The 25,166-nt window shown below is 47.0% G+C and overlaps 1 protein-coding gene across 3 annotated transcripts; it reads left to right on the forward strand.

The window, feature by feature from the left end:
• Window positions 1–1,854: 1,854 nt before the first annotated feature.
• Window positions 1,855–24,962, forward strand: LOC139230501 (uncharacterized). 3 transcript variants are annotated; one of them, XR_011587940.1, is made up of 7 exons: window positions 1,855–2,169; window positions 7,493–7,646; window positions 7,755–8,743; window positions 11,999–12,060; window positions 13,542–13,948; window positions 20,653–20,851; window positions 24,902–24,962. XR_011587940.1 is itself a non-coding variant. In XM_070862328.1 (5 exons), the coding sequence occupies exons 1-4, from the start codon at window positions 1,930–1,932 to the stop codon at window positions 12,014–12,016; spliced, it is 1,401 nt and encodes a 466-aa protein (XP_070718429.1). In that variant the 5' UTR covers window positions 1,855–1,929; the 3' UTR covers window positions 12,017–12,060; window positions 13,542–14,919. The 3 variants fall into 3 exon arrangements, 1 of the variants encoding a protein (XP_070718429.1); XR_011587941.1 differs by lacking the exon at window positions 20,653–20,851 and having other exon boundaries at window positions 24,902–24,956; XM_070862328.1 differs by lacking the exons at window positions 20,653–20,851; window positions 24,902–24,962 and having other exon boundaries at window positions 13,542–14,919.
• Window positions 24,963–25,166: the final 204 nt, after the last annotated feature.

The raw sequence follows: 25,166 nt of genomic DNA on the forward strand, positions 1-25,166 counted from the left end.
GGAGTGTACGACAAATCAGGCACCCCACCCACCGTCTGCCCCACCTGTGACAGAGACTGTAGGTCCCGCATTGGTCTCATCAGTCACCTTCGCAAGGCAGGTTTGGAAAGAGATGCAGTGGTTGCTGTCGAGGTTCATCCCAAGCAGCTCCGTAAAACAAGACTCCATGCTCTACGGGCTGTTCCCAGGGACACACACCGAGATAGACATCACCTGCTGCTGGAGGGCCATCAACTCGGTCAAAGATGCTCTTTGGTCTTGCCGAAACTTGCTGGTCTTCCAGAGCAAGGAGATGTCCACGTCTGCGTGTTGCAGACTGGCGCAATCCAAGATCCAGGACTACGTGCTGAGGGATGCACTAAAAATTGGTGCAGCCGCCGCAAAGGCACGGTGGGGAAGGGCCACAGTTTAAAGCCCTTCTGCCACGGTAAACCCGGGGGCAGGAATCAGTACAAAACTCCCCTCGGGCCGTACTTGTAACTTCTTTTTTGTGTACATGGAGCACCATAATTAGTAAACACCTATGTAGTGCCATGTACAATGCAAGGTCTGTTTCGTAATGCACGTTGAAAAAAAAATGTAAATGCACCGTCACCCATTCCGTGTACTGTCATTTGTCGAATGTACTACAATGTATCCCGTATTGTACCGAATTGTACTTGAAATGAAAAGCAAGGGAATGTATCGAACGGAACTGCCGTCAGCACCCAAATGTAGTGTTTGGGATTGCTGACCGCAGCTAAATGTACTGAACTGCTTTTGAATGTACTGTACAAATTTTTATATGAATAAAGTATATTTTGAAATTAAAATAAAGTCACCTTAGAACTCATATTAGTGTGGAAGCAAGTTATCCTCGACTCCGGGGGATTGCCTAAGAAGATTGGCAGAAAAACCAGGGTCGAAAAAATTTCAAAATAACATTAATATTGAACTACAATTGTATAAATCTATTAACATTGTTTTTTTCCCTTAAAGTTGCCCGGGACGCGAAAGGAGTTCATCTGAGATGCACTCCGTTTGAAAGGTTTCTTTGTTGTAGGAGAGCCTCCAGCATTAAATAAACTTAGCCGAATCAGATGTCAGCAGCGTCTGATTGAAGTTTAACAGTTAAACATCGTGTTCTTTGGCCGGATATCAGAATAATGTAGATATTGCTGCCGTTATCCTAACACCCTCCCCGGGTCAATGCCTGGGGTCTGACGACACTGTTGTTTTGGGTTTCAGAGTCGGGATCCCCTGAAGAGAGAGCCCAGCCCCAGTTCCCACCTCCAGCCCTAGCAGCACTAGCTGCCCACACTGGCTTGCCTCCCGCTCTGTTTATTTCATCGTCCTCGCTGCAATTTCACTGCTCTTGCTGCTGGCGGCGATGATTTATGTCAGGCAGCTGAAAAAAGGTGGGTCACTTGTTTTTTTTTGCATTGAACGGTTGGATTGTGTGTGTGCGTGTGTGGAGTTGTGTGCAAATAATTAAAGTTCCTTTTTTTTGCCTCGTGGGTTAATTTCAGGAGCCAAAGGGGGACACTGGGACATCTTTGTTTGCAGCATTTAAAGCTGGCTGGGGGAGGGAGACGGAGAGAGAGGAGCCTGTGTGCTGGCGGAGATTGTAGCCCCTTATTCCACCCCCGCCGCACTGAGCAGCGGGCGCAGTGTGGGGCCGATTTTAACCCGGGCTCGCTGCCGAAAGATGCATTTGCTGCGGCGGCCGGTGGATTTTAACCCCCCAAATTCCGATTGCAACATGATTGGCAGATGCATCGCGGCCACATTCCGCCCGCCCGCCCACTTTTCCGCGCAATTTCCGGCGGTAGTTTCCCCCCCCCCCCCCTCTCCTCCTCTACCCGACCAGGATATTTAAAGGCTGAATGCGCCGCTTAAAGAGGCGCTACACTGCCCCTCTCCTCCGCCGCCTTTCCGCTGCGCCCTGGCATGGCCTCCAAGCGGGGCAAAGTGGCGCGCCGCTTCTCCGACACCTCGCTGGAGGTGATGGTGCAGGCGGTCAAAACCCGGGGCAAAGTCCTTTTCCCGGCCAGCGGCAAGAAAGTGCACAGCAGCCTCTCGAAGAAAGCCTGGGTTGAAGTAGCCGAGGAAGTCAGCCGGCTGAGTGTCACCCCCAGGACCTGGATCCAGTGCAGGAAGCGATTCAACGATCTCACTCGCTCCGCCAGGGTGAGTGCAGCTCCTCCTGACCCCCCCACTCTCTGCAAAGCGCAGGTCTGTCTCCTTTCTCAGCTGTTGCATTGCAACTGATCGCATTACCCCTTCCCCCCCCCCCCCCCCCCCAATCCGACAGCAAGCAAATCCTGCATCACACCCCCTCACCAGCAATCACAAAAAGAAAGACTTTCATTTATAAAGCGCCTTTCACAACCATCGGACATCCCAAAGCGCTTCACAGCCAATGAAGTACTTTATGAAGTGTCGCTGCTGTAATGTGGGACACGCGGTAGCTGATTTACGCACAGCAAGCTCCCACAAACAGCAAAGTGATAATGACCAGGTAATCTGTTTGTTTTGTTATGTTGGTTGAGGGATTAATATTGGCCAGGACACCAGGGAGAACTCCACTGCTTTTCTTCCATATAGCATCATGGGATCTTTTACATCCACTCGAGAGAGCTGACGGGGCCCTCGGTTTAACGTCTCACCCGAAAGACAGCACCTCCCACAGTGCGGCGCTCCCTCAGTACTGCACTGGAGTGTCAGCCTTGATTTGATGCGCTCAAGTCCCTGGAGTGGGACTTGAACCCACAACCTCCTGACTCAGATGTGAGAGTGCTGCACACTGAGCTACGGCTGACAAGGGCGCACTGAACCACCTCTGCTGCTCACTCCTAACACACTTACTGTCTACCCTTATAACATGCTTTTCTCACCAAGGAACAGATGAATTGCAGGAAAACTTTTTTTTTACTCAGCGAGTGGTTAGGATCTGGAATGCACTGCCTGAAAGGTTGGTGGAGGCAGACTCAGTCGTGGCTTTCAAAAGGGAATTGGATGAGTCCGTGAAGAAAAAAAAAATTGCAGGACTACGGGGAAAGGGCGGGGGAGTGGGACTAGCTGAAATGCTCTTGCAGAGAGCCAGCACGGGTTCAACGGGCCGAATGGCCTCCTTCAGTGCTATGATTTTATGATTCATAGGAATAGGCCATTCAGCCCCTCGAGCCTCTTGCGCCATTCTGTATCTTGCCTCCGTCCACTTAATGTCCCTTAATGCCCCGTATCCCTTACTACCCTTGGCTAGTAAAAATTTATCGATCTCTGATTTGAAATTATTAATTGAGCGAGCATCTGCTGCTTTTTGTGGAGAGCACTTCTACCACCCTTTGAATGAAAGAAAGAAAAACTTGCGTTTATATAGGGCATTTCACAACCTCAGAACATCCCAAAGTGTTTAACAACCAATTCATTACTTTTGAAGTGTAGTCACTTGTGGGAAATGTGCCAGCCAATTTGTGCACAGCAAGCTCCCACAAACAGCGATGTGATAATGACCCAGATAATCTTTTTTTTTAGTAATGTTGATTGAGGTACAAATATTAGCCAGGACACTGGGGATAACTCCACTGCTCATCTTCAAAATACTGCCATGGTATCCATCTGAGAGGCCAAATGGGGCTTCAGACTCATCTGAAAGTTGAAGTATTTCATGAAGAGGTTTTCCTAATTTCTCTCCTGAATGGCCTGGCTCTTGTTTTAAGGTCATGTCTCCTTGTCTTATGGTGTCAGCTATGGCTCAGTGGGTAGCACTCTTGTGTCTGAGTTAGAAGGTTGTGGGTTCAAGTCCCACTCCAGGGACTTGAGCACAAAAATCTAAGCTGACACTCCCAGTGCAGTACCGAGGGAGTGCTGCATTGTTGGAAGTGCCGTCTTTTTTGGATGCGACATTAAGCCAAGGTCCCGTCTGCTCTCTCAACTGGACGTAAAAGATCCCATGATACTATTTCGAAGAAGAGCTAAAGCAATATCGAAACACTTGGATTTATATAGTGTCTTTCATGACCAACGGACATCTCAAAGCAGTTTACAGCAAATTAAGTACTTTTGGAGTGTAGTCCCTTGTCATGTAGGAAGAGCAGCAACTAATTTGCACCCAGCAGGCTCTCTCAAATAGCATTGTGATAATGACCAGATAACCCGTGTTTTGTTATGTTGATTCATTGGATGAGCCACCAAGGTAATATCTGCCCTCCTGTATGGCTCAGAGACATCGACCATGTATAGTAGAAACATAGAAAATAGGTGCAGGAGTAGGCCATTCGTCCCTTCGAGCCTGCACCACCATTCAACAAGATCATGGCTGATCGTTTCCTCAGTACCCCTTTCCAGCTTTCTCTCCATACCCCTTGATCTCTTTAGCCATAAGGGCCATATCTAACTCCCTCTTGAATATATCCAATGAATTGGCATCAACAACTCTCTGTGGCAGGGAATTCCACAGGTTAACAACTCTTTGAATGAAGAGGTTTCTCCTCAGCTCAGTCCTAAATGGCTTACCCCTTATCCTTAGACTGTGTCCCCTGGTTCTGGACTTCCCCAACATCGGGAACATTCTATCCGTATCTAAACTGTCCCATTCTGTCAGAATTTTATATGTTGCTATGAGATCCCCTCTCATCCGTCTAAACTCCAATGTATAAAGGCCCAGTTGATTCAGTCTCTCCTCTTTCCCCCACCTGTGACAGGGACTGTGGTTTTCGTATTGGACTGTTCAGCCACCTAAGGACTCATTTTCAAGAGTCCTTAGGTGGTCTTTTGGACTTCTAGAAGGCATTTGACAAGGTGCCACATAAAAGGTTACTGCACAATATAAAAGTTCACGGGGTTGGGGGTAATATATTAGCATGGATAGAGGATTGGCTAACTAACAGATCAGAGAGTCGGGATAAATGGTACATTCTCTGGTTGGCAACAGGAATCAGTGCTGGGACCACCAACTATTTACAATCTAAATTAACGACTTAGAAGAAGGGACTGAGTGTAACGTAGCCAAGTTTGCTGACGATACAAAGATCGGGGGAAAAGCAATGTGTGAGGAGGACACAAAAAATCTGCAAAAGGGCATAGACAGACTAAGTGAGTGGGCAAAAATTTGGCAGATGGAGTATAATGTTGGAAAGTGTGAGGTCATGCACTTTGGCAGAAAAAAATCAAAGAGCAAGTTATTATTTAAATGGAGAAAGATTGCAAAATGCCGCAGTACAGCGGAACCTGAGGGTACTTGTCCATGAAACACAAAAGGATAGTATGCAGTACAGCATGTGATCAGGGAGGCCAATGATATCTTGGCTTTTATTGCAAAGGGGATGGAGTGTAAAAGCAGGGACGTCTTGCTACAGCTATACAAAGTATTGGTAAGGCCACACCTGGAATACTGCGTGCAGTTTTGGTTCCATATTTACGAAATGATATACTTGCTTTGGAGACAGTTCAGAAAAGGTTCACTATGTTGATTCCAGGGATGAGGGGGTTGACTTCTGAGGAAAGATTGAGTAAGTTGGGCCTCTACTCATTGGAATTCAGAAGAATGAGAAGTGATCTTATCAAAACGTATAAGATTATGAGGGGGGCTTGACAAGGTGGATGCAGAGAGGATGTTTCCATTAATGGGGGAGACTAAAACTAGAGAGCATGATCTTAGAATAAGGGGCCCCCCATTTAAAACAGAGATGAGGAGGAATTTCTTCTCTCGGAAGGTTGTGAACCTTGGAATTCGCTGCCTCAAAGAGCTGTGGAAGCTGGGACATTGAATAAATTTAAGACAGAAATAGACAGTTTCTTAACAATATGGGATTATGGGGAGTGGGCGGGGAAGTGGAGCTGAGTCCATGATCTTATTGAATGGTGGAGCAGGCTCGAGGGGCCATATGGCCTACTCCTGTTCCTATTTCTTATGTGCTTATGAAATTTTCTTCGATTCCGAAGGACTGCCTATAATGAGGAGGGATATCTCTCTTCTTTTTCAAATTAACGCCATAGGATCTTTTACTTCCACCTGAGAGCAGTCGGGGCCTCGATTTAATGTCTCATCCAAATGACGGCACCTCCGACTATGCAGCACTCCCTCAGTACTGCTCTGGAGTGTCAGCCAAGATTTTTGTGCTCCAGTCCCTGTAGTGGGACTTGAACCCACAGCCTTCTGACTCAGAGGCAAAGGTGCTACACACTGAGCCACAGCTGACACTGAGCAGGGAAGTTATTCCCGATGTCCTGGCCAATATTTATCCCTCAATCAAGAATCAAGATTACAAAAAAAACAGGTTATCTGGTCATTATCGCATTGTTGTTTAGGGGAGCTTGCTGTGCGCAAATTGGCTGCCGTGTTTCCCACATTACAACAGTGGCTACACTTCAAAGTACTTCATTGGCTGTAACGCGCTTTGAGACGTCCGGTGATCGTGAAAGGCGCTGTTTAAATCCAAGTCTGTCTTTCTTTTTCTTAGGCTCCCCCACTGTTAGAACAAAATCATCTCTATCGACCCTTTCAATTCATAGAAACATAGAAATTAGGTGCAGGAGTATGCCATTCGGCCCTTCGAGCCTGCACCACCATTCAATAAGATCATGGCTGATCATTCAGCCTCAGTATCCCTTTCCTGCTTTCTCTCCATACCCCTTGATCCCGTTAGCCTTAAGGGCCATATCTAACTCACTTTTGAATATATCTAGCGAACTGGCCTCAACAACTTTCTGCGGTAGAGAATTCCACAGGTTAACAACTCTCTGAGTGAAGAAGTTTCTCCTCATCTCAGTCCTTATCCTTATCCTTAGACTGTGACCCCTGGTTCTGGACTTTCCCAGCACCCGGAACATTCTTCCTGCCTCTAAACTGTCCAATCCCTTGAGAATTTTATATATTTCTATGAGATTCCCTCTCATTCTTCTAAACTCCAGTGAATACAGGCCCAGGGGATCCAGTCTCTCCTCATATGTCAGTCCTGCCATCCCGGGAATCAGTCTGGTGAACCTTTGCTGCATTCCCTCAATAGCAAGAACATCCTTCCTCAGATTAGGAGACCAAAACTGAACACAATATTCCAGGTGTGGCCTCACCAAGGCCCTGTACAACTGCAGTAAGACCTCCCTGCTCCTATACTCAAATCCTCTCGCTATGAAGGCCAATATGCCATTTGCCGCCTTCATCGCCTGCTGTACCTGCATGCCAACTTTCAATGACTGATGAACCAGGTCTCGTTGCACCTCCCCTTTTCCTAATCTGTCACCATTCAGATCATTCCTTTCCAAATCCTGAAAAGCTCAGTCAAATCTGCAGTCAGTTCCTGAAGCTGTCCCTCTCCTTGGGTCTCCTTCAATTCACAATCAAGCCACTTACTTCCTACTCATGACTCCCGTTCTCTTGCTATTTTGTTTCTTTCCCCTCTCGGGTGATGCACTTGCAGAATCCCTATACCTGGGCACTTGCCTTCTCAGTCGCCAGTGATGTGTGTGTGTCTCTCTCCCTCTCTCCCTCTCTCCCTCTCTCGTCCTGCAGGAGAAAGCAGCGCACAACATGCGAAGTAAGATCGGTGGAGGATCAGCGGACACCGTGGCTCTCTCCCAGGTGGAGCAGATGGCTATGGAAATCTGTGGGACAGCCAGAGCCCTCTGTATCGGCGATGGCGAGGCTGGTGGCTTCTCCAAGCAAGGTGACTGCGGCCCCATCAGACCCTTTCCTGCTCCAGAATTACAGCCAACGTTGAAAACCTCGACTTCCATTACAAAACTAAATCCTTTCCTTTTTGTTCCCCTTGTAGTTCCATCTCCGCCCCCACTACCGCCTCCCCAAAAAGCAGTTAAAGAAGAACCCTTGGAGGAGGACATCCCCCCGAAGAGCGCAGAGTCAGTCACCGCGTCCCCCCGCAGCAGCAGCTCCGGGGTTCCCACTCCCGACGGGACGGAGAGTGAATTAGAGGGGCCGACACCTTCCGAGGCGCCAAGCAAACGTGGGCGTGAGCAGGTACAGGTGGCAGGGGCGGGCCAGGCTTCGACACGCCGGAGGGTGATGTCATCCTCCAGCTCCGCGGAGTGGGACAAGGACGCGGACTTCCGAGATCCGGCGATGAAGCGGAAAATGCTCGAGGCGCACCACCGATTGTACGATGTGTTGGAGGGCCTGCCAAAAACCTTGAGCACCATGTCCGAAAGTATGGAGGAGTCCACTTCCGCCATGTGCGGCGTTGTGTCGCACGTCATTTCCACTTTGCAGACCACCCTGGAAAGCGCCACCGCCTCCCGGGACGCTGCAAACGAGTCCTCTCCGCAGGCGACCACCTCGCCAACCATTGAAGCCTTGATGAAAACTCAGACAGCCGCCATCCAGACTCTGGGCACCAACGTCTGCTCCTCCCTGGATAGACTGGTGTTGCAGATGGACAATCTGGTGGATCACGTGGACCGGGGCTTTGAGAGGGTCACCCTGCTGCTGAAGTCTGCCCTCCCCCAGGTCGGCGGAGGCGAGGAGCTCGAGCCCTGCAGGAGCAACGGGAGCGCGGCCGGGCTGGCCGGCGCCGTCCTCTCCCGCGACACGCTCGCCCCCTCGCCGCCCCCTCCGCCACCGCCCGCCATGGTGCCCAAGAGCCAGGCCGGCCCGGCCACAGCCAAGGCGCTCCAGTCCGCAGCCGTGCCCTCGCGGGCTCGAGCTCCCAGGGGTCAGCGGTCGCAAGCGTCCCAAGAACAGCCGCAGCAGCCACCCGCCACCAGCTTCGCTGCCACCACCGGCGGATCATCTCGTAGAAGTAGCAAAGTGAGTAAACCTTATTAGCGGAAAACGTCGCTATAGGTTGATGCTTGGGCAGTTAATGATTTGACGTAGATGGTTGTGTTTGGCCGTTAAAACATAAATAGGAGCTACAATCGGCCATTTGACACTTCGAGCCTGCTCCGCCAAGTTCACGGCTGATCTTCTACCTCAACTCCACCTTCCTGCACTATCCTCATATCCCTCGATTCCCTTCATTCCCAAAAATTTTATCAACCCCTGTCTTGATTATACTCCGCGACTGAGCATCCACTGCTCCCTTGTGTAGAGAATTCCAAAGATTCACCATCCTCTGAGTGAAGACATTTCTCCTCATATCAGTCCTAAATGGCCGACCCCTTATTCTGAGACTGTGACCTTGTGTTGTAGATTCTCCAGCCAGGGGAAACATTTTCTCAGCATTCACCCCTTACTAATTTCATGTCAAGCCCTTTAAGAATTCCATGCTTCAATCAGATCACCTCTCATTCTTCTAAACTCTAGGGAATATTGGCCTAGTCTACTCAATCTCTCCTCGTAGGAAGATCCCCCCCCCCCATCCCAGGAATCAGTCTGTTGAACCTTCATTGTACTCTCCCTGTGGCAAGTATATCCATCCTTGGGTAAGGAGACCAGAACTGCACACAGTATTCCAGGTGCGGTCTCACACCCTATATAATTGTAGTAAGACTTGTTTACTCTCATACTCTAATCCATTTGTAACAAAAGCTTCATCACTTCCAGCACTTGTGCCTGCAGAGAGTTTTATGGAGCAGCATATGAATCTTCCTTGATGGTAAGAGCTGGTCCCGTCAAGCTCTGGTGAGAATCAGCCTTGCTTTATTGAGACAACTTCTATGGGGTGCGCCCCTGCCACTGGTTCCAGATGCACAATGACCCCCTATACCTTTGCTGATTTTATGTAACTGTATCTGGTCGTGTCATTTTATATAGGGCTGTTTCTGCTGTTGGAACGTTCTCTATGCAAATCGATTATTATAGTTTTTTATTAAGTTAACACTGTCGGCATCTGCACTAAGAGCATTTTTCTCTGCCATGTACAAACATCTTAAATAAACAGGAATTGCTGGAACTGCACAGGATAAGGGATGATCTCTGCCAGAAACATCAGCCCTCTGTCCCCGTCGGACACCCTGTCCCCTGAGACCCCCGTCGGGCCTCGGGCACCCGCACCCCATTCCGTCAGGCCCCGCGCAATGTCCCATTCTCTTTTTAAGATACCGACTGAGTTTCTGTTTTTGGTTTAGATCATTTTAATTCTATCTTTCCATCCTCAGTTGATTAGATTTTTCAAAATTGAATACAGGAGTTTGATCGCTCGGGAATTCTAACTCCAGCTATCGCAGGAGAGAGTCTTCGAGAATCTCGTGTCTCTTGGGCAGGGGCATACTCCATGTTGTTCATCACAGTGGTTAATAGGGAGAGGAATGACCCCAAAGTCATCGTGTGTGTCTTTAAAATGGCATTGTTCACATACTCCTCCGATACTGCTCCATCTCTCCCCTCCCCCCACCCCTCCCCCAACATCCCGCGATCTCTGTGCTCCTCGAACTCTGGCCTCTTGCGCTCCCCAATTTCAATCGCTGCACCATTGGTGGCCATGCCTTCAGCTGCCTTGGCCCTAAGCTTTAGAACACCCTCCCTAAACCCCTCTTTCCTCCTTAAAATCTACCTCTAATATCTCCTTATGTGGCTCAATGTCAAATTTTGTTTGATAACTCCTGTGAAGAGCTTTGGATGATTTACTATGTTAAAGCTGCTATATAAATAAAAGTTGTTGTTTTTTAAGGAATGCTGCACTTTTTGATTAGAGTTGGTGTGAGAGAGGACATAACACATGGCAGCATTAGCCCATTGAAGTGTCTGAAAAAGTCCATTTTTACACAATAAATGACTACTACCTACATTTCTACAGCCCCTTTCATGACCACCAGACTTCCCAAAGTGCTTTATAGCCAGTGGCATATTTTTTGAAGTGTAGCTCCTGTTTAATGTAGGAAACACGGCAGCCGATTTGCTCCCACAAACAGCAATGTAATAATAACCAGATAATCTGTTATAGTGATGTTGATTGAGGGATCAACCTCAAAGCCTCCCTGCTAAAGTGCGACATCCCCACTGACACCTGGCCAAAAACCGAACGAAGAGGAGAAAGTGCATCCGGGAGGGCGCTAGCACTTCGAGTCTCAATGCCGAGAATATGCAGAAATGAAGCGCAGGCAGTGGAAAGAGCTTGCGGCAAATCAGTCCCACCCACACAAGGTACTGAAGTTGCATGATCAGCCGTGATCATATTGAATGGTGGTGCAGGCTCGAAGGGCCGAATGGCCTACTATGTTTCCCCTCAACGACTATCTGTCCCACCTGCAGCAGAGTCTGTGGCTCTTGTATTGGACTGTTCAGCCACCAAAGAACTCACTTCAGGAGTGGAAGCAAGTCTTCCTCGATTCCGAGAGACTGTCTACGATGATGATGATGAGATATTGTCCGGGACACCGGGGATAACTCCCCTGCTCTTCTTCAAAAGAGTGCCATGGGATCTTTTACGCCCACCTGAGAGAACACCTCGGTTTAACGTCTCATCCAAAAGACAGTGCAGCACTGCACTGGAGTGTCAGCCTGGAGTGTTGTGCTCAAGTCCCTGGAATGGGACTTGAACCCACAACTTTCTGACTCCGAGGCGAGGGTGCTACCCACTGAGCCACAGTAATAAAGCTGTCTCCCACTCTGTAGTACTAAGCCTGCCACCTAGAATAATAAGTGGTGAGCCTCATCGTAAAACAGTTGCGATCTAGCTATTATTCTGCTGTAACCATTTACACCTCCTCCAGCTGCATCTTTTGTACTTCTCATTAGCACCTCCTTTTATCTCACGCCATCATCATTTAATCACTCCTGACTCTACCCAATTACAGACCTCTCTAATTTGCTGTTTCCCTTCCTGCCCAACCCCACCCCCCACCCCCCACCCCCGAAACCTGGCTCTGTACTTGCTTAAAAGTTATTCATCTCGAACATCTTCCAGTTCTGACAAAAGCTCGCCATCCTGAAACGTTAACTCTGTTTCTCTCTCCACAGATGCTGCCTGACCCGCTGAGTATTTCCAGTATTTTCTGTTTTGTGCATCAGATTTCCAGTCTCCGCAGTAGTGTTGCGTTTGTGTCGCGGTCTAATTGAGTTGTTGGTTTCTGTTAACCCCATTCCCCCCTCTTACAAATACTCTTTATTTTAATCCATCAGGTTGGGCTCTCACATTGACTGGAGAACAGGTGTCAACAAATGGAAGTGCTACCCGCAGAGAGGTGAGTGAGATCTAACCTGCAGCAATTCGACAGGGCACAGAGGAGATTTACGAGGATGTTGCCAGGACTGGAGAGTTTTAGCTATAAGGAAAGATTGGATGGGCTGGGGTTGTTTTCTTTGGAACAGAGGAGGCTGAGGGGAGACCTTATTGAGGTGTATAAAATTATAAGGGGCAAAGATAGAGTGGATAGGAAGGACCTATTTCCCTTAGCAGAGGGGACAATAACCAAGGGGCATAGATTTAAAGTAATTGGTAGGAAGATTAGAGGGGATTTGAGGAGAGTTTTTTCACCCAGAGGGTGGTGAGGGTCTGGAACTCATTGCCTGAAAGGGTGGTAGAGGCAGAAACCCTCCTCACATTTTAAAAAGTACTTGGATGTGCACTTGAAGTGCCGTAACCTACAGGGCTACGGACCTAGAGCTGGAAAGTGGGATTAGGCTGGATAGCTCTCTGTCGGCTGGCGCGATGGGCCAAAATGGTCTCCTTCTGTGCTGTAAATCTCTGATTCTATGAACAGTTTGCATTTATATACCATCTTATCACATTGATCTATCAGCCAACCCCAGGTATAAATCTAAACTAAGGCCACGATAAACTGTTTAATTATACAAGGTCTGCAGGCTTTACTTGTTCTGAATTTCTAGCTTCAACCATCACAGAGGATAGGAAGAAATGGTTGGAGGTATTAACATTGTAGATTGCTAATTGATCCAGAGAAACAATTGTCGCCCGAGGGGTGGCCAGTTTTTAAGTGTTCAACTTGTACAAATTGTTGTTACGCCATGCTATTAAAAAGAGAGACTTGCATTTATATAGCGCCTTTCACGACCACCAGACGTCTCATTTTACAGCCAATGAATTAATTTTGGAGTGTAGTCACTGTTGTAATGTGGGAAACGCGGCAGCCAATTTGCGCACAGCAAGCTCCCACAGACAGCAATGTGATAATGACCAGATAATCCTGTTTTTGTTATGATGATTGAGGAATAAATATTGGCCAGGACACCGGGGAGAACTCCCCTGCTCTTTGAAATAGTGCCATGGGATCTTTTACATCCACCTGAGAGGGCAGATGGGGCCTCAGTTTAATGTCTCGTCCAAAAGACGGCACCTCCGACAGTGCAGCACTCCCTCAGTACTGCTCTGGAGTGTCAGCCTAGATTTATGTGCTCCAGTCCCTGGAGTGGGACTTGAACTCTCAACCTTCTGACTCATTACAGTAATAAAGCTACTCAGAAATCTTTGTTTTTAACTTTTTATTTTAGTTGCATATTAAAACAATGTTATATTTAAAGATAGGAACATTCTGGCCAGGATTTTCCTTCTCTGTGCTCGCTAGCCTCTGTTTAACTTTTTAAGGAGAGGAAATTCACAGGTGAACTCACACAGAAGGGGAAACTCTGGCCTTTCTGCTTGTTTGCCCTATCTCCCGACTTCTCCCATGTTCAGTAACTGATGCTCATCTGCCTCTCTGACTAGAATCGTCCAGAGGAGGATATTCATTATGCCTCTGTGAATCTATCTCCAACAATGAATCCAAAATGAAGAGCAGAGTATGACATGGTGTATGCGGAAGTCAGGCAAGAAGCCCTGTGAAGAATGCTCGTCCCGATCAGTTAGCATTGAAGAGCAATCCAAGCAACCGAAGACAGATCCACGACGAAAGCATTTCACCGATATGACTGCATTTTTCAAAAGTCTTTTAACATTGGCTTGGCAAAGGTTAGAATGATGCTGAGCTGCAGGGCGTGTTTTACTGGTTAGGAAGGTGTCTTTTGCTTACAGCTTAAGCTTCCTGGTTCCTTGACTGACATTTCTGGCTAGCTCACTGGATGTACTTGCTCCAAATAAAGGACTACCAGGAAAGACTACCTCCGTCAGCTAATGTGAGTTTTCCTGCTTTAAATTCAACAAACTTTTGCTCACGGGAAGGCCAGCAGGAATTTAACCCGAGTGGAGGAAATATACCTGCATTATTTTTAAGCTCGTGTCGACCTCTCCTGTATTTTAGAAGAAATTGTTACTTATCATGGATTTGAGAAAATGGAAAATTATTTTTATAGTAATTAAGCTACCACAGAAAATGCTCAGTTACTGGGCGCTCAATGTGAACTGGTGCATTCAGGCCAGCAAGGTTTCCCGTTTCAATCCCCAGCCTGTACAGGTTGGGCTCAGGCAGGGCAAAGGACTGGTCTCAGTGTTCCTGGGCTTTGGAGTGGAAAAATCAGCCAGCAATTCCCACTCTCGACTGCTGTCCAGTCACTCCTGCTGGACGCTGCATGCATATCGCTGTCAATCACAGTGCTAGACTTGGCCTCAACGTTTCCCCAACAGTCCAATTGCCTTCGAGAATCCGTTCTCTCACCTTACACATGCCAGGCGGCACTTGGCCGAGGGCCTGAATGGCGGTATCTGGTACCCAGCAGTGGGCTTGACTCTCCACTTGTCACCTGGGCGGGTTCTATCGCGGGAGGCTGACCAGCAATGCCATTCTCAATTCCCGGGTGCTAAGTTGAAAATCTACCCCAGTCCCTTCACCCAGCAAGAGGCAACACCCTCACTTGCGAAGAAAATGAAAGAACGCGAAAGAATGAGTTAGAAAACATAAACAAATGTGGGACGAGTGAGCGCACCATTTTAATTTCATTTGGGAAGGATCATTTGAGGAAGTTTGTAAAGCTAATTACTTGAGCAAACCCAGGAATTTTTATCGATATTTTTTTTTAGAAAGTTCAGAAACATATTTTGGCTAATCGTATTCATGATTAGTTTCATATTCTAGGACGTACAACTGTGTAATTTGGTTAGACCTGTACAATAGCTTGTGTCCTGTGTAAAATAAAACCAACCACCTTGATACTTTGGACTTTAAGTACATGTTCTTCCTGATTATGGTGGTGGGAGAGAGGCCTCATTGTTCATAAGAACATAAGAAATAGGAGCAGAAGTAGGCCATTTGGCCCCTCAAGCCTGCTCCTATTACTTAATAAGATCATGGCTGATCTGATCACGGACTCAGCTCCACTTCCCCGCCCGCTCCCCATAACCCTTTATTCCCTTATCGCTCAAAAATCTATCTCCACCTTAAACATATTCAATGACCCAGCCTCCATAGTTCTCTAGGGCAGAGAATTCCATAGATTTACAACCCTCGGAGAAGAAAGTCCTCCTCATCTCAGTTTTAAATGGGCGGTCCCTTATTCTGAGACTATGCCCCCTAGTTTTAGTTTCCCCTATGAGTGGAAATATCCTCTCTGCATCCACTTTGTCGAGCCCCCTCATTATCTTATGTTTTGATAAGATCACCTCTCATTCTTCTGAACTCCAGTGTGTATAGGCTCAACCTATCTTCATAAGTCAAACCCCTCATCTCCGGAATCAACCTAGTGAACCTTCTCTGAACTGCCTCCAATGCAAGTATATCCTTTCTTTAAATACGGAGACCAAAACTGTACGCAGTACTCTAGGTGTGGCCTCCCCAATACCCTGTACAGTTGCAGCAGGATTTCTCTGCTTTTATCCCCCGTGCAATAAAGGCCAACATTCCAGTTGCCTTCCTGATCACTTGCTGTATCTGCATACTAACTTTTTGTGTTTCATGCACAAGGATCCCCAGGTCCCTCTGTACTGCAGCACTTTGCAATTTTTCTACATTTAAATTATAATTTGCTTTTCTATTTTTTTCTGCCAAAGTGGATAACCTCACATTTTCCCACATTATACTCCATCTGCCAAATTTTTGCCCACTCACTTAGCCTGTCTATATCCCTTTGCAGATTTTTTGTGTCCTCCTCACAATTTGCTTTCCCACCCATGTTTGTATCAGCAACATACTTGGCTACATTATACTTTGTCCCTTCATCTAAGTCATTAATATAGATTGTAAATAGTTGAGGACCCAGCACCAATCCCTGCGGCGCCCCACTAATCACTGTTTGCTAACCGGAAAATGACCCATTTATCCCGACTCTCTGTTTTCTGTTAGTTAGCCAATCCTCTATCCATGCCAATATATTACCCCCAATCCCGTGAACTTTTATCTTGTGCAGTAATCTTTTATGTGGCACCTTATCGAATGCCTTCTGGAAATCCAAATACACCACATCCACTGGTTCCCCCTTATCCATCCTGCTCGTTACATCCTCAAAGAACTCCAGCAAATTTGTCAAAAATTATTTCCCTTTCATAAAACCATGCTGACTCTGCTTGATTGAAAGATGAATTTCTGCGATATTTTGCGCTCGTTTAAAAAATCACCACGCTAGAAGCAAACACCTCCCACAAAACTGGCCAGATCGAAACAATCACCATTGGGTGTTTCCGCTAATTGCACTCGTTTGCGGACCTTTGAGGAGGTGCGTCAAATTGGCTGGATCCTTTGGGCGCAAGGACAATACTAAGCATCTTTTAAAAGATTTTGAATGTGACTTTTTTTAAAAATTTACTAAAACTGACTACTGTACCCGAATATAATTAGCAAATGGTCGGGTATTTTTTTTTTTAAGTAATTTAAAATAGGGTTACTCCCAGGTGGTGGATTGACACTGATCAAAAACGCTTATTTTTTTGTGATTAAACCCATTTGCAGACGTGTTAATCAAACTGCATCAAATTACCACTCTTAAATATTTCACAATTTTTTTATAAGCAAATTTTTTTTCTATTAAAAAGTTGAGTTTTAAAACGCTGCCTGCTTGCGCTGGTTCATTGCACATTCTGCATTCAGCCATATGCAAATACCTGAGTGGAAACTCGAGGGGAGGTGGGGCAATTCTCAAAACCAGCGCAATTTGCGTCTGGATTGCCGATCATGCCCAAAGCAGAAATAAGCCCTTAAACGGGCCATGCACTCAACAAAATAAGGGGAACTATTGCCTCCAGCTGAACAACTCAAAGGTTGCCTTCAGTCAACGAATGGTCTTGCAATGATGATGAGTGTGAGAGGAATGACTTGGGCATTGCAGCGGTGCTTTATGGTGCTGGTGCCAATCTGGCACATCATGTGGCAGCCAGGCTGTACAGAGTGAAGTGAAGTAAATCTGGCCATAGTGAGATCTTCCAAGGCCTCCCGGGGAGCAATGTGGTCGGGAGCTGATGCCGTGTGTCTGGTGCAGCATCAGGTAATTGTGCAGAAGGTTGGTGTTGGTGGTGGTGTTGGTGTAGGGGCTCATCGTGGTCCAATTCTGAGGACCAAGGTGAGACAGTATAAAGGGCATCCAGGTTGATGGAATAGGTGGCAAGCGAAGTAGAGGTGACAGAGGCATTCTGTCAACGGTGAAAGAGTTATTCCAATGAGGTACAAGTGGATGGAGAGTGGAAAGCCTGCAGAATGTGTGCTGGAAATGGACTGAGAAACAGCTTGTGGCTGAGGAAAGTGCTGATCTGTCAGATGGGAGCTTTTACTGTATATTTGAAGTAATCAGCTGGAGCAATGGCCACTGAACTCCCGCCTCAGGTTAACAGCTGTGGTCCCCGAATAGTGTGGTACCCGTGGCCATGTAGTTAAAGTCAAAAGGCAAGTTAAAAAATCCTGTTAATCATCTGTCAACTAGATGCTAATGACTTTAATTGGGTCCACTGCCGCTGTCGGTCGGGTCTGTTGCCCGTTGACAGATCCGATATTGGGAGAAGGTGTGTTGCAGAGGGAAAATAAATATTTTCTGATCCCACCCGCTAACCCCCGTGCAAAATCTCAGCCTAGTGATCTGGAATGCACTGAAAGGGTGGTAGAACTGATTCAATAACAACTTTCAAATAGCCAACTCATGCTCGATGGGCCGAACGGCCTCCTTCTGCGCTGTTCCGTTCTATGATTCTGTAGTCTGCTTTCCCTCCCGAGAGAAAAACACGTCGAAAATAATTGGCAAGGCGGGAGATGGAGGAGGAATTATTAAATGCATGCAGAACTGAAGCCCAGCTAAGCCATACCACATAACGCAAGAGAACTCTGAACAATACCTCAAGTGTTTATTCAAAATCTAATACTGACATTTAAAGTTCAACAGTAAATATGTTGCTGATTTTTGCAGCAAGATAATCATCATTAATTCAGAAGTAACCACATTCATGATCTGAGCTACAAAATCCAATCAACATATTATTAGATGTGAAGCTAACTATAACCTGTAGATGGCTCATGGGCCCCAAGTCAGAAATGGACCTTTATTTATTTAATGTTTTTTTTAACCCTGAGAGCAACAGCAGTGCCAAGCAATTCCACTAGACCAAAGAGTCTAATTTAATGTCTAGGTGCCCGAGAGAAAAGCGTACATCCAATTTTCCTCCCTCTCAACCATTTGATCTGGGGGAAATCTTATTTGGAGCTAATCATCAATGGCAGTCATTGGTTCAAATTAGCAACAATGAAGATTTAATATCGAATGTAGTCCTCCGCCTCCTTTCCCTGTAAATGGTTCAGTACTTGCCATCAATTCATGGGATTCCCAATTGCGGGGTCATTGGCCATTAATTACAGGCAGTGCTCGAGATGGCTTGGGTATCAGCAGCAAGTCCTTAGAAAACATTGTTTGTGTATCAATAGCCTTTCAAAGCCATGAGATGTCAAATGCTCCCAGCAGGATGTTCATTAGCCAGCAACATCTGTACATCCAGACAGGGCCCTGGTGATACCAATCTTCAGTGACATAACCCAGGCATTGTCCACAATAAGACCACCTTTTCCCATCCCAGTTCCACCAAATCCAACAAGGTTTAACGCTTTCGGGTTGGTTGTCTGTCTGACCCCATCAAAGTGAACAAATTCAGTTAAATACATGAAACTTAAGTCATCAAGTTAGGAACACATTTTCAGCACTCATTCAGACTATACTCATTCAGTCATCCAATGAAAAGCCCACTACGTGATTTGTTTTGTGATGAGTTAGCGGAGCTCAGTCAGGGCTCCAGCTAGGACACTTGACCTCAGCATAGGGACAGGAAACATTCGCTCGATCTCCCTGTCCTGATTGTTCATGGATATTGGGTGAGCAGATTACTGTCTACGCTGTCATTCCCCCAACCATTGAATAGTCAGCCAATACTCACTGTCTCGCCATATTAGGTTGATTCCTGAGATGAAGGGGTTGTCTTCTGAGGAAAGGTTGAGCAGGTTGGGCCTGTACTCATTGGAGTTTGAGAAGAATGAGAGGTGATCTTACTGAGACGTATAAGATTCTGAGGGGATGTTTCGTGGGGGAATCTAGAACTAGGGAACAGAATAAGGGGTTGCCAATTTTAAATGGAGATGAGGAGGAATTTCTTCTCTGAGGGGTGTGAATCTGTGGAATTCTCTACCCCAGAGAGCTGAGAAAGGTGGAGACAGACAGATTTTTGAATGATAGTCAAGGGTTATGGGCAGGGAAGTGGACTTGAGGCCAAGATCAGATCAGCCATCGAGGGGTCAAATGGCCTACTCCTGCTCCTATTTCTTATGTTTTTATACATCAAGCATGGGCTACTTGGATGAGATCTGAGGGTGTCTAGAAACATAGAAACAGGAGGCGGCCATTCAGCCCCTCGAGCCTGTTCTGCCATTCAATGAGATCATGGCTGATCTATATCTTAACCCTGTTTACCCGCCTTAGTTCCATAATGTTCAATAACCTTGCCCAACAAAAACCTATCAATCTCAGTTTTAAAATGTTCAATTGACCCCCCAGCCTCAGAGCTTTTTGGGGGAGAGTTTTCCAGATTTCCACCAACCTTTATGTGAAGAAGTGCTTCTTGGCATCACCCCTGAACGGCCGGGCTCTAATTTTAAGGTTATGCCCCCTTTGTTCTGGACTCCCCCCACCAGAGGAAATTCTCTCTATCTACCCTATCAATTCCTTTAATCATCTTAAACACTTCAATTAGATCGCCCCTTAATCTTCTATACTCGAGGGAACACAAGCCCAGTTTATGCAACCTGTCCTCATAGTTTAACCCTTTCAGCCCGGTATCATTCTGGTGAATTTGCGCTGCTCCCTCTCCGGGGCTGATATATCCCTCCCTGAGGGGCGGGGCCCAGGACTGAACACAGTGTTCTAAATGCAGTTTAACCAAAAGAAAGAAAGACATCAATTAAATAGCGACTTTCATGACCTCAGGATGCCCCAAAGTGATTTACAGCCAATGAAGTACTTTTGGACTGCAGCCACTGTGGGAAACGCGGCAGCCAATTTGCGCACAGCAAGCTCCCACAAACAGCAGTGTGATAATGACCATATAATATTTTTTTTAGTGATGTTGATTGAGGGATAAATATTGGCCGGGACACTGGGGAAAAACTCCCCCGCTCTTCCCTGAGGCGGCAAACGGGGCCTCGGTTTAACGTCTCATCTGAAAGACGGCACCTCCGACAGTGCAGCACTCCCTCAGCACTGCACTGCGAGTGTCAGCCTAGATTTTTGTGCTCAGGTTCCTGGAGTGGGACTTGAACCCACAACCAGAGTTTTATATAACTGTGGCATAATTTACAGCCCTTGGTATTCCAGCCCCCTTGAGCTAAAGGCCAACATTTCATGAGCCCTTTTAATTCTATTTTGTACCTATCCACTAGCTTTTAGTAATTTCTGTACATGGACCCTTAAATCTCTCTGTTCCTCCACAGCTCCCAGCTTCTCACCGTGAAGAAAATACTTTGGTCTAGCCCCCATGTAATGATGCGACAGCATAAGCCAGTGCTTTAAGGTTAGGAGAGGATAAAATGGGAAAGAAAATTACCTTCCACAATTCACAGTAAGGTTCAGGACGGCATTTACAGGCATGGAGTTTGGAGCATTTTATACCATTTACAGCCATCGTTCAAGGTATAGTCACTCAAAGCAATCAAATGAAATGTACACCAAATAATTCACACGCACGTTGACAACACATTATAGCATTGACACTCATTGCCCACAGCCTGTCCCCTCCAACGTTCCCGTTAAGCTGCACGGCCACACAGCGATCTGGAGGTCGCGTGCAGTCCACTCACCGGCATTTCCACGGGAATAACCGCGCATGCGCGAAAATTTGAATATGCCGTGCAGCCAGTTAAAGGGCCCGCACACGGGAAAAAAAAAACAACAGGGAACATTGGTCCACTCATGTTTCAGTCTTTCTCCTTTAAGTTTACGGTGTTGGTTTCTAATCCTTCGGTTAACAGCTGAGTTTGAACATGACCTCTGCTATCCCGAATGTGGCTTCTTTTCCCTAAAGTGAGCAAACACATAAATATGACCACAAGCACAGACTGAGAGGTCACATTGACAATCCAGCAGAGAACTTAAGAAATAGGAGCAAGAGTCGGCCATACGGCTCCTCGAGCCTGCTCCGCCTTTCAATAAGATCATGGCTGATCTTCGACCTCAATTCCACTTTCCCGCCCTATCCCCATATCCTTTGACCAAAAAAATCTATCGCTCCCACAGTCTTGAATATACTCATCGACTGAGCATCCACAGCCCACTGGGGTGGAGAATTCCAAAGATTCACCACCCTGTGAGTGAAGCAATTTCTCCTTATCTCAGTCCTAACTGGCTGATCCCTTAAGACTATGCCCCCTAGTTTTGACTCTCCAGCCAGGGGAAACAACCTCTCAGCATCTACCCTTTCAATCCCCCTCAGAATCTTATAGCTTTCAATAAGATCACCTCTCATTCTTCGAAACTCCAGAGAGTATCAGCCAATTCTACTCAATCTCTCCTCATAGGACAGCCCTCTCATCTCAGGAATCAATCTCGTGAAACTTTGTTGCACCCCCTCCAAGACAAGTATATCCATTCTTAGGTACGGAGACCAAAACTGTGCACAGTACTCCAGGTGTGGTCTCACCAAACCCTATATAATTGTAGCAATTGTAGCAAGACTTCCTTGCTATTGTACTCCAACCCCCTTGCAATAAAGGCTAACATGCCATTTGCCGTCCTAATTGCTTGCTCTACCTGCATGTTAACTTCAGACAAGCCCAGCTTGTACTGGGAATAGCTGCGCTCCCTCTTATCTTTTACCTAACCTAGTTAAATGCAAGTGGTTAATAGACAGAGAGAAGCTGTGCATTATTTTTGCCAACTTCTGGTTTTAAGACTGGTGGTACGCAGGCCTCAAATGCTAGTGCCCAGTTACAATGAGGGCCGAAGGATGGCACCATTGCCACTTAGGGCATTGCTGCTTTCAACTTCCCGGATGCTCCATTGCTACTACCACCCCAGATGTTGTCCCATCACTGTTACCGCTGCCCCAGTTTCTGCTCTTCTATTTCTGAGCAGAAGGTCAAGATGCCAGAGGGGGAGAATGCGATGTATAACACCTGCTAGCAGAATCCTTGGCGGGCCGGCAACATCAGAAGCACCGCCCCCAAGGCTCAGCAGACAGTGACGGCGAGGAGCACTGAAAGCATTGGCCAGACACCATTCACCTCAGATCACCCACTGCCCATGTCCGCTATTCTCAACCAGAAATCAGGCTCTGATCCCTTACTGCCATAATATCTTTGAGTCACTCGATAAGCCAGGATAATCCATCCACCGATCTGACCCAGACTCCCAGTTTAGGCTGCTGCTTCCGAAGACTATGCTCTTGTTGTGCCATGTTTAGTTGTCTCTGCATTATGCTTGTGTATCTATAGCCAGTGTTGCTGTGTCCACTTGCATATACATATTGGCTGCCGCCATGTGTCTGATCTCCTCTACCACTTACTCCTCAGCCTCTGCCACTCAATCTTCCTGGCCCCTAACCTTATGCTCCTGTCCTCACTGATCTCCACTAACTTCCCTACTCCACTGAATTCACTGAAATCAATATCCTTTTCCTTGTCTGCAAATCCCTCCTCTGGCCTCCTCACACCCACTTCCCCCAGCTCGAACTCTACAACCTCCTCCAGCCTGGCATTCCTGCCAGGACCTTTGGTTCAGCAACTCGGGCCTCCCTGTGCCTCCTCCTCTCTCGTCTCCTCCATCAATGGCAGAACCTTCAGCCACCTCGGCCCAACTCCCTCCTGTAATGTATGCACCTGCGAGTATGCTCACAGGTTTGTGGAGCTGTTGCCACCCTGTGCGGAGGGGAGCGGGTAGGTCCGAGGGCCTCCTCGTAGGACTGCTCCTGGGCACGGCCAAGGGTGCCATCAGCTGGTCCAGGCAGCAGGTGGTCGAGGGGGTCGTTCAGCCTGACTGCCTGCCTCTCTTCTGTCCTTAGAGATGGAGCACGCGGTGTCCACCGGTACGCTCGCAGCCTTCCACGAGAGGTGGGCGCCAGAGGGACTGGAATGCATTGTCACCCCCGGCAACCAAATTTTAATTTGATTTTATTTGTTTTAAAGTTTAATTTGTTTTAATTGCTGGGTTTTAGTGTCCCCCTCCCCTTTTATAAGGGGCACTTGTAAATTATATGATTTTAATGCCCCAAAAAAAGCACAAAAAAACCCCCCTAAAAAAAAACAACAAAAAAAAATTTATTAAAAAAAAAGGGTCAGTTAAGTGTCTGGAGTGTCCCCCAGATTGGGGGGCACTCGATCTAATGTTTACTTTTGTTCCCCAAAGAGTTGTGGATCTGTTGCATTGTGACTGGCTCAGCCAGTCACGTGATGTCCACAAGACTCAATAAAACCCCAGCCAGTTGGGTTCGGGAGATCCACGATGAGGCAGGTGGTTGTGAGCCTGGTGGATGTGTCGTGTGATTGTTAAACCTTTGCTAACAAACCAACTAGTTCTTAATAGCAATGTGTTGCTATGAATTCTTAAGCAAAGAACCCATGTAGAAAATATATTACACCTCCTTAAACCCCTGCACCTTGCTACTTCTCTCCCTGCTTTGAAAAGCCTCAAAACCAATTTTTTGGAAGCTTGCTTTCAGTCATTCCTTCGACCTCTCCTACCTCAATGTGAAGCAAACTTTGATGTTTATTAAACGTGTGTTAAAAATGCACGTTCTTGTTGAGATAGCTTTCTATCGATGCATGTATTTGGAAACAAAACAAACTGAGGCATTCCTTTTCACAAAGTCCTTAAAAAAATAAAAAAAAAAGTTGTGAATTGAAAATCTCTTAAAGGTAAACCCATGGCCTTCAATCCTAGCTGGAACTGTATCAATGTCACCCAGGAGCGAGCCTTTGGCTTAGTGCTCGCATTTCCAGCTCTAAGTCAGAGGGTGCAGGGTTCAAGCACTGAGCTAGACAGTCTCGGAGTTCAGTTCTAGGCTGACGTCTCACCGCCATGGCAAAGAAAAAACAGAGGGCTGGATTTTCAGTTGCCTAACGGCATCAGTTAGCGGGAGCGTAAGAGGTTACCGACCGGGAGTGCAGCGTTTAGCGCCCTGACTGAAAATAACTAGAGGCTCACCAGGGGCGCAAACCAGTAGCACCCGGCTACTGACGATCACTCCGATCGTGATATATTCCTGGTGCAACGCCCAATAACAACGTCTGGAAAAACAGTCGGTGCAGGCTTGCAGAGTCGTTAACTGGTGGCTGCATAAAGGGATGAGGAAGCGCTTCCCTCAGAGGTCACAGTGCAACGTTTACACACAGCGCGGTGCGTGAGCCTCTGTGTTTGCAGTGGCGGACAGAGATAACAGCATAGGTTGAAAACAAGTGATTTTGAAAAGTTTAATGGGTGCATTACTATGCCACGCCTTTAGGACTCGGCTGTTGCCGGGGTCTGACTCGGAGTTCCTCGCGTGCGCAATGGGTCTGCCGAGGCACTAAAATTACCATCCCGCCTGGGTTACCACCCCAAATGGACGAATTTCTGCCCCAGAGAATTAGGGACCAGTAGCCGGAGAGACTTACTTGTTAGAAATAATTTGTGACAAAAGTTTTCATAGAGTTCGTCCTTCAGTGCAATGTTCTATAGTGTTTATAAACCAACTTTTCCATCTCAAAGGTAAAATCATCTGTAACAGATTGACCGAGGAACACTTACTGGGCTCAAACTGGACCCGAGGGGAACATTGAAGCCAGCTCACCCGGCTGTGCGTCCACCTCACCTGCTGAAAAAGTTTGGAGTACAAATTATTTTCCTATCTTGCGGTGAACAAGATTTCGTCGTGGTTCGTCAGGCGCGGGGAAAGGAGGCAGGGACCTGTTTGGGAGCAGCAATCTGACCTCTGACCTTTCAGCTGCCCCGGGGCTTTCCCCAAGGCGGGTAA

Source organism: Pristiophorus japonicus, chromosome 19, assembly GCF_044704955.1.
Source record: "Pristiophorus japonicus isolate sPriJap1 chromosome 19, sPriJap1.hap1, whole genome shotgun sequence".
NCBI lineage: Eukaryota > Metazoa > Chordata > Chondrichthyes > Pristiophoridae > Pristiophorus > Pristiophorus japonicus.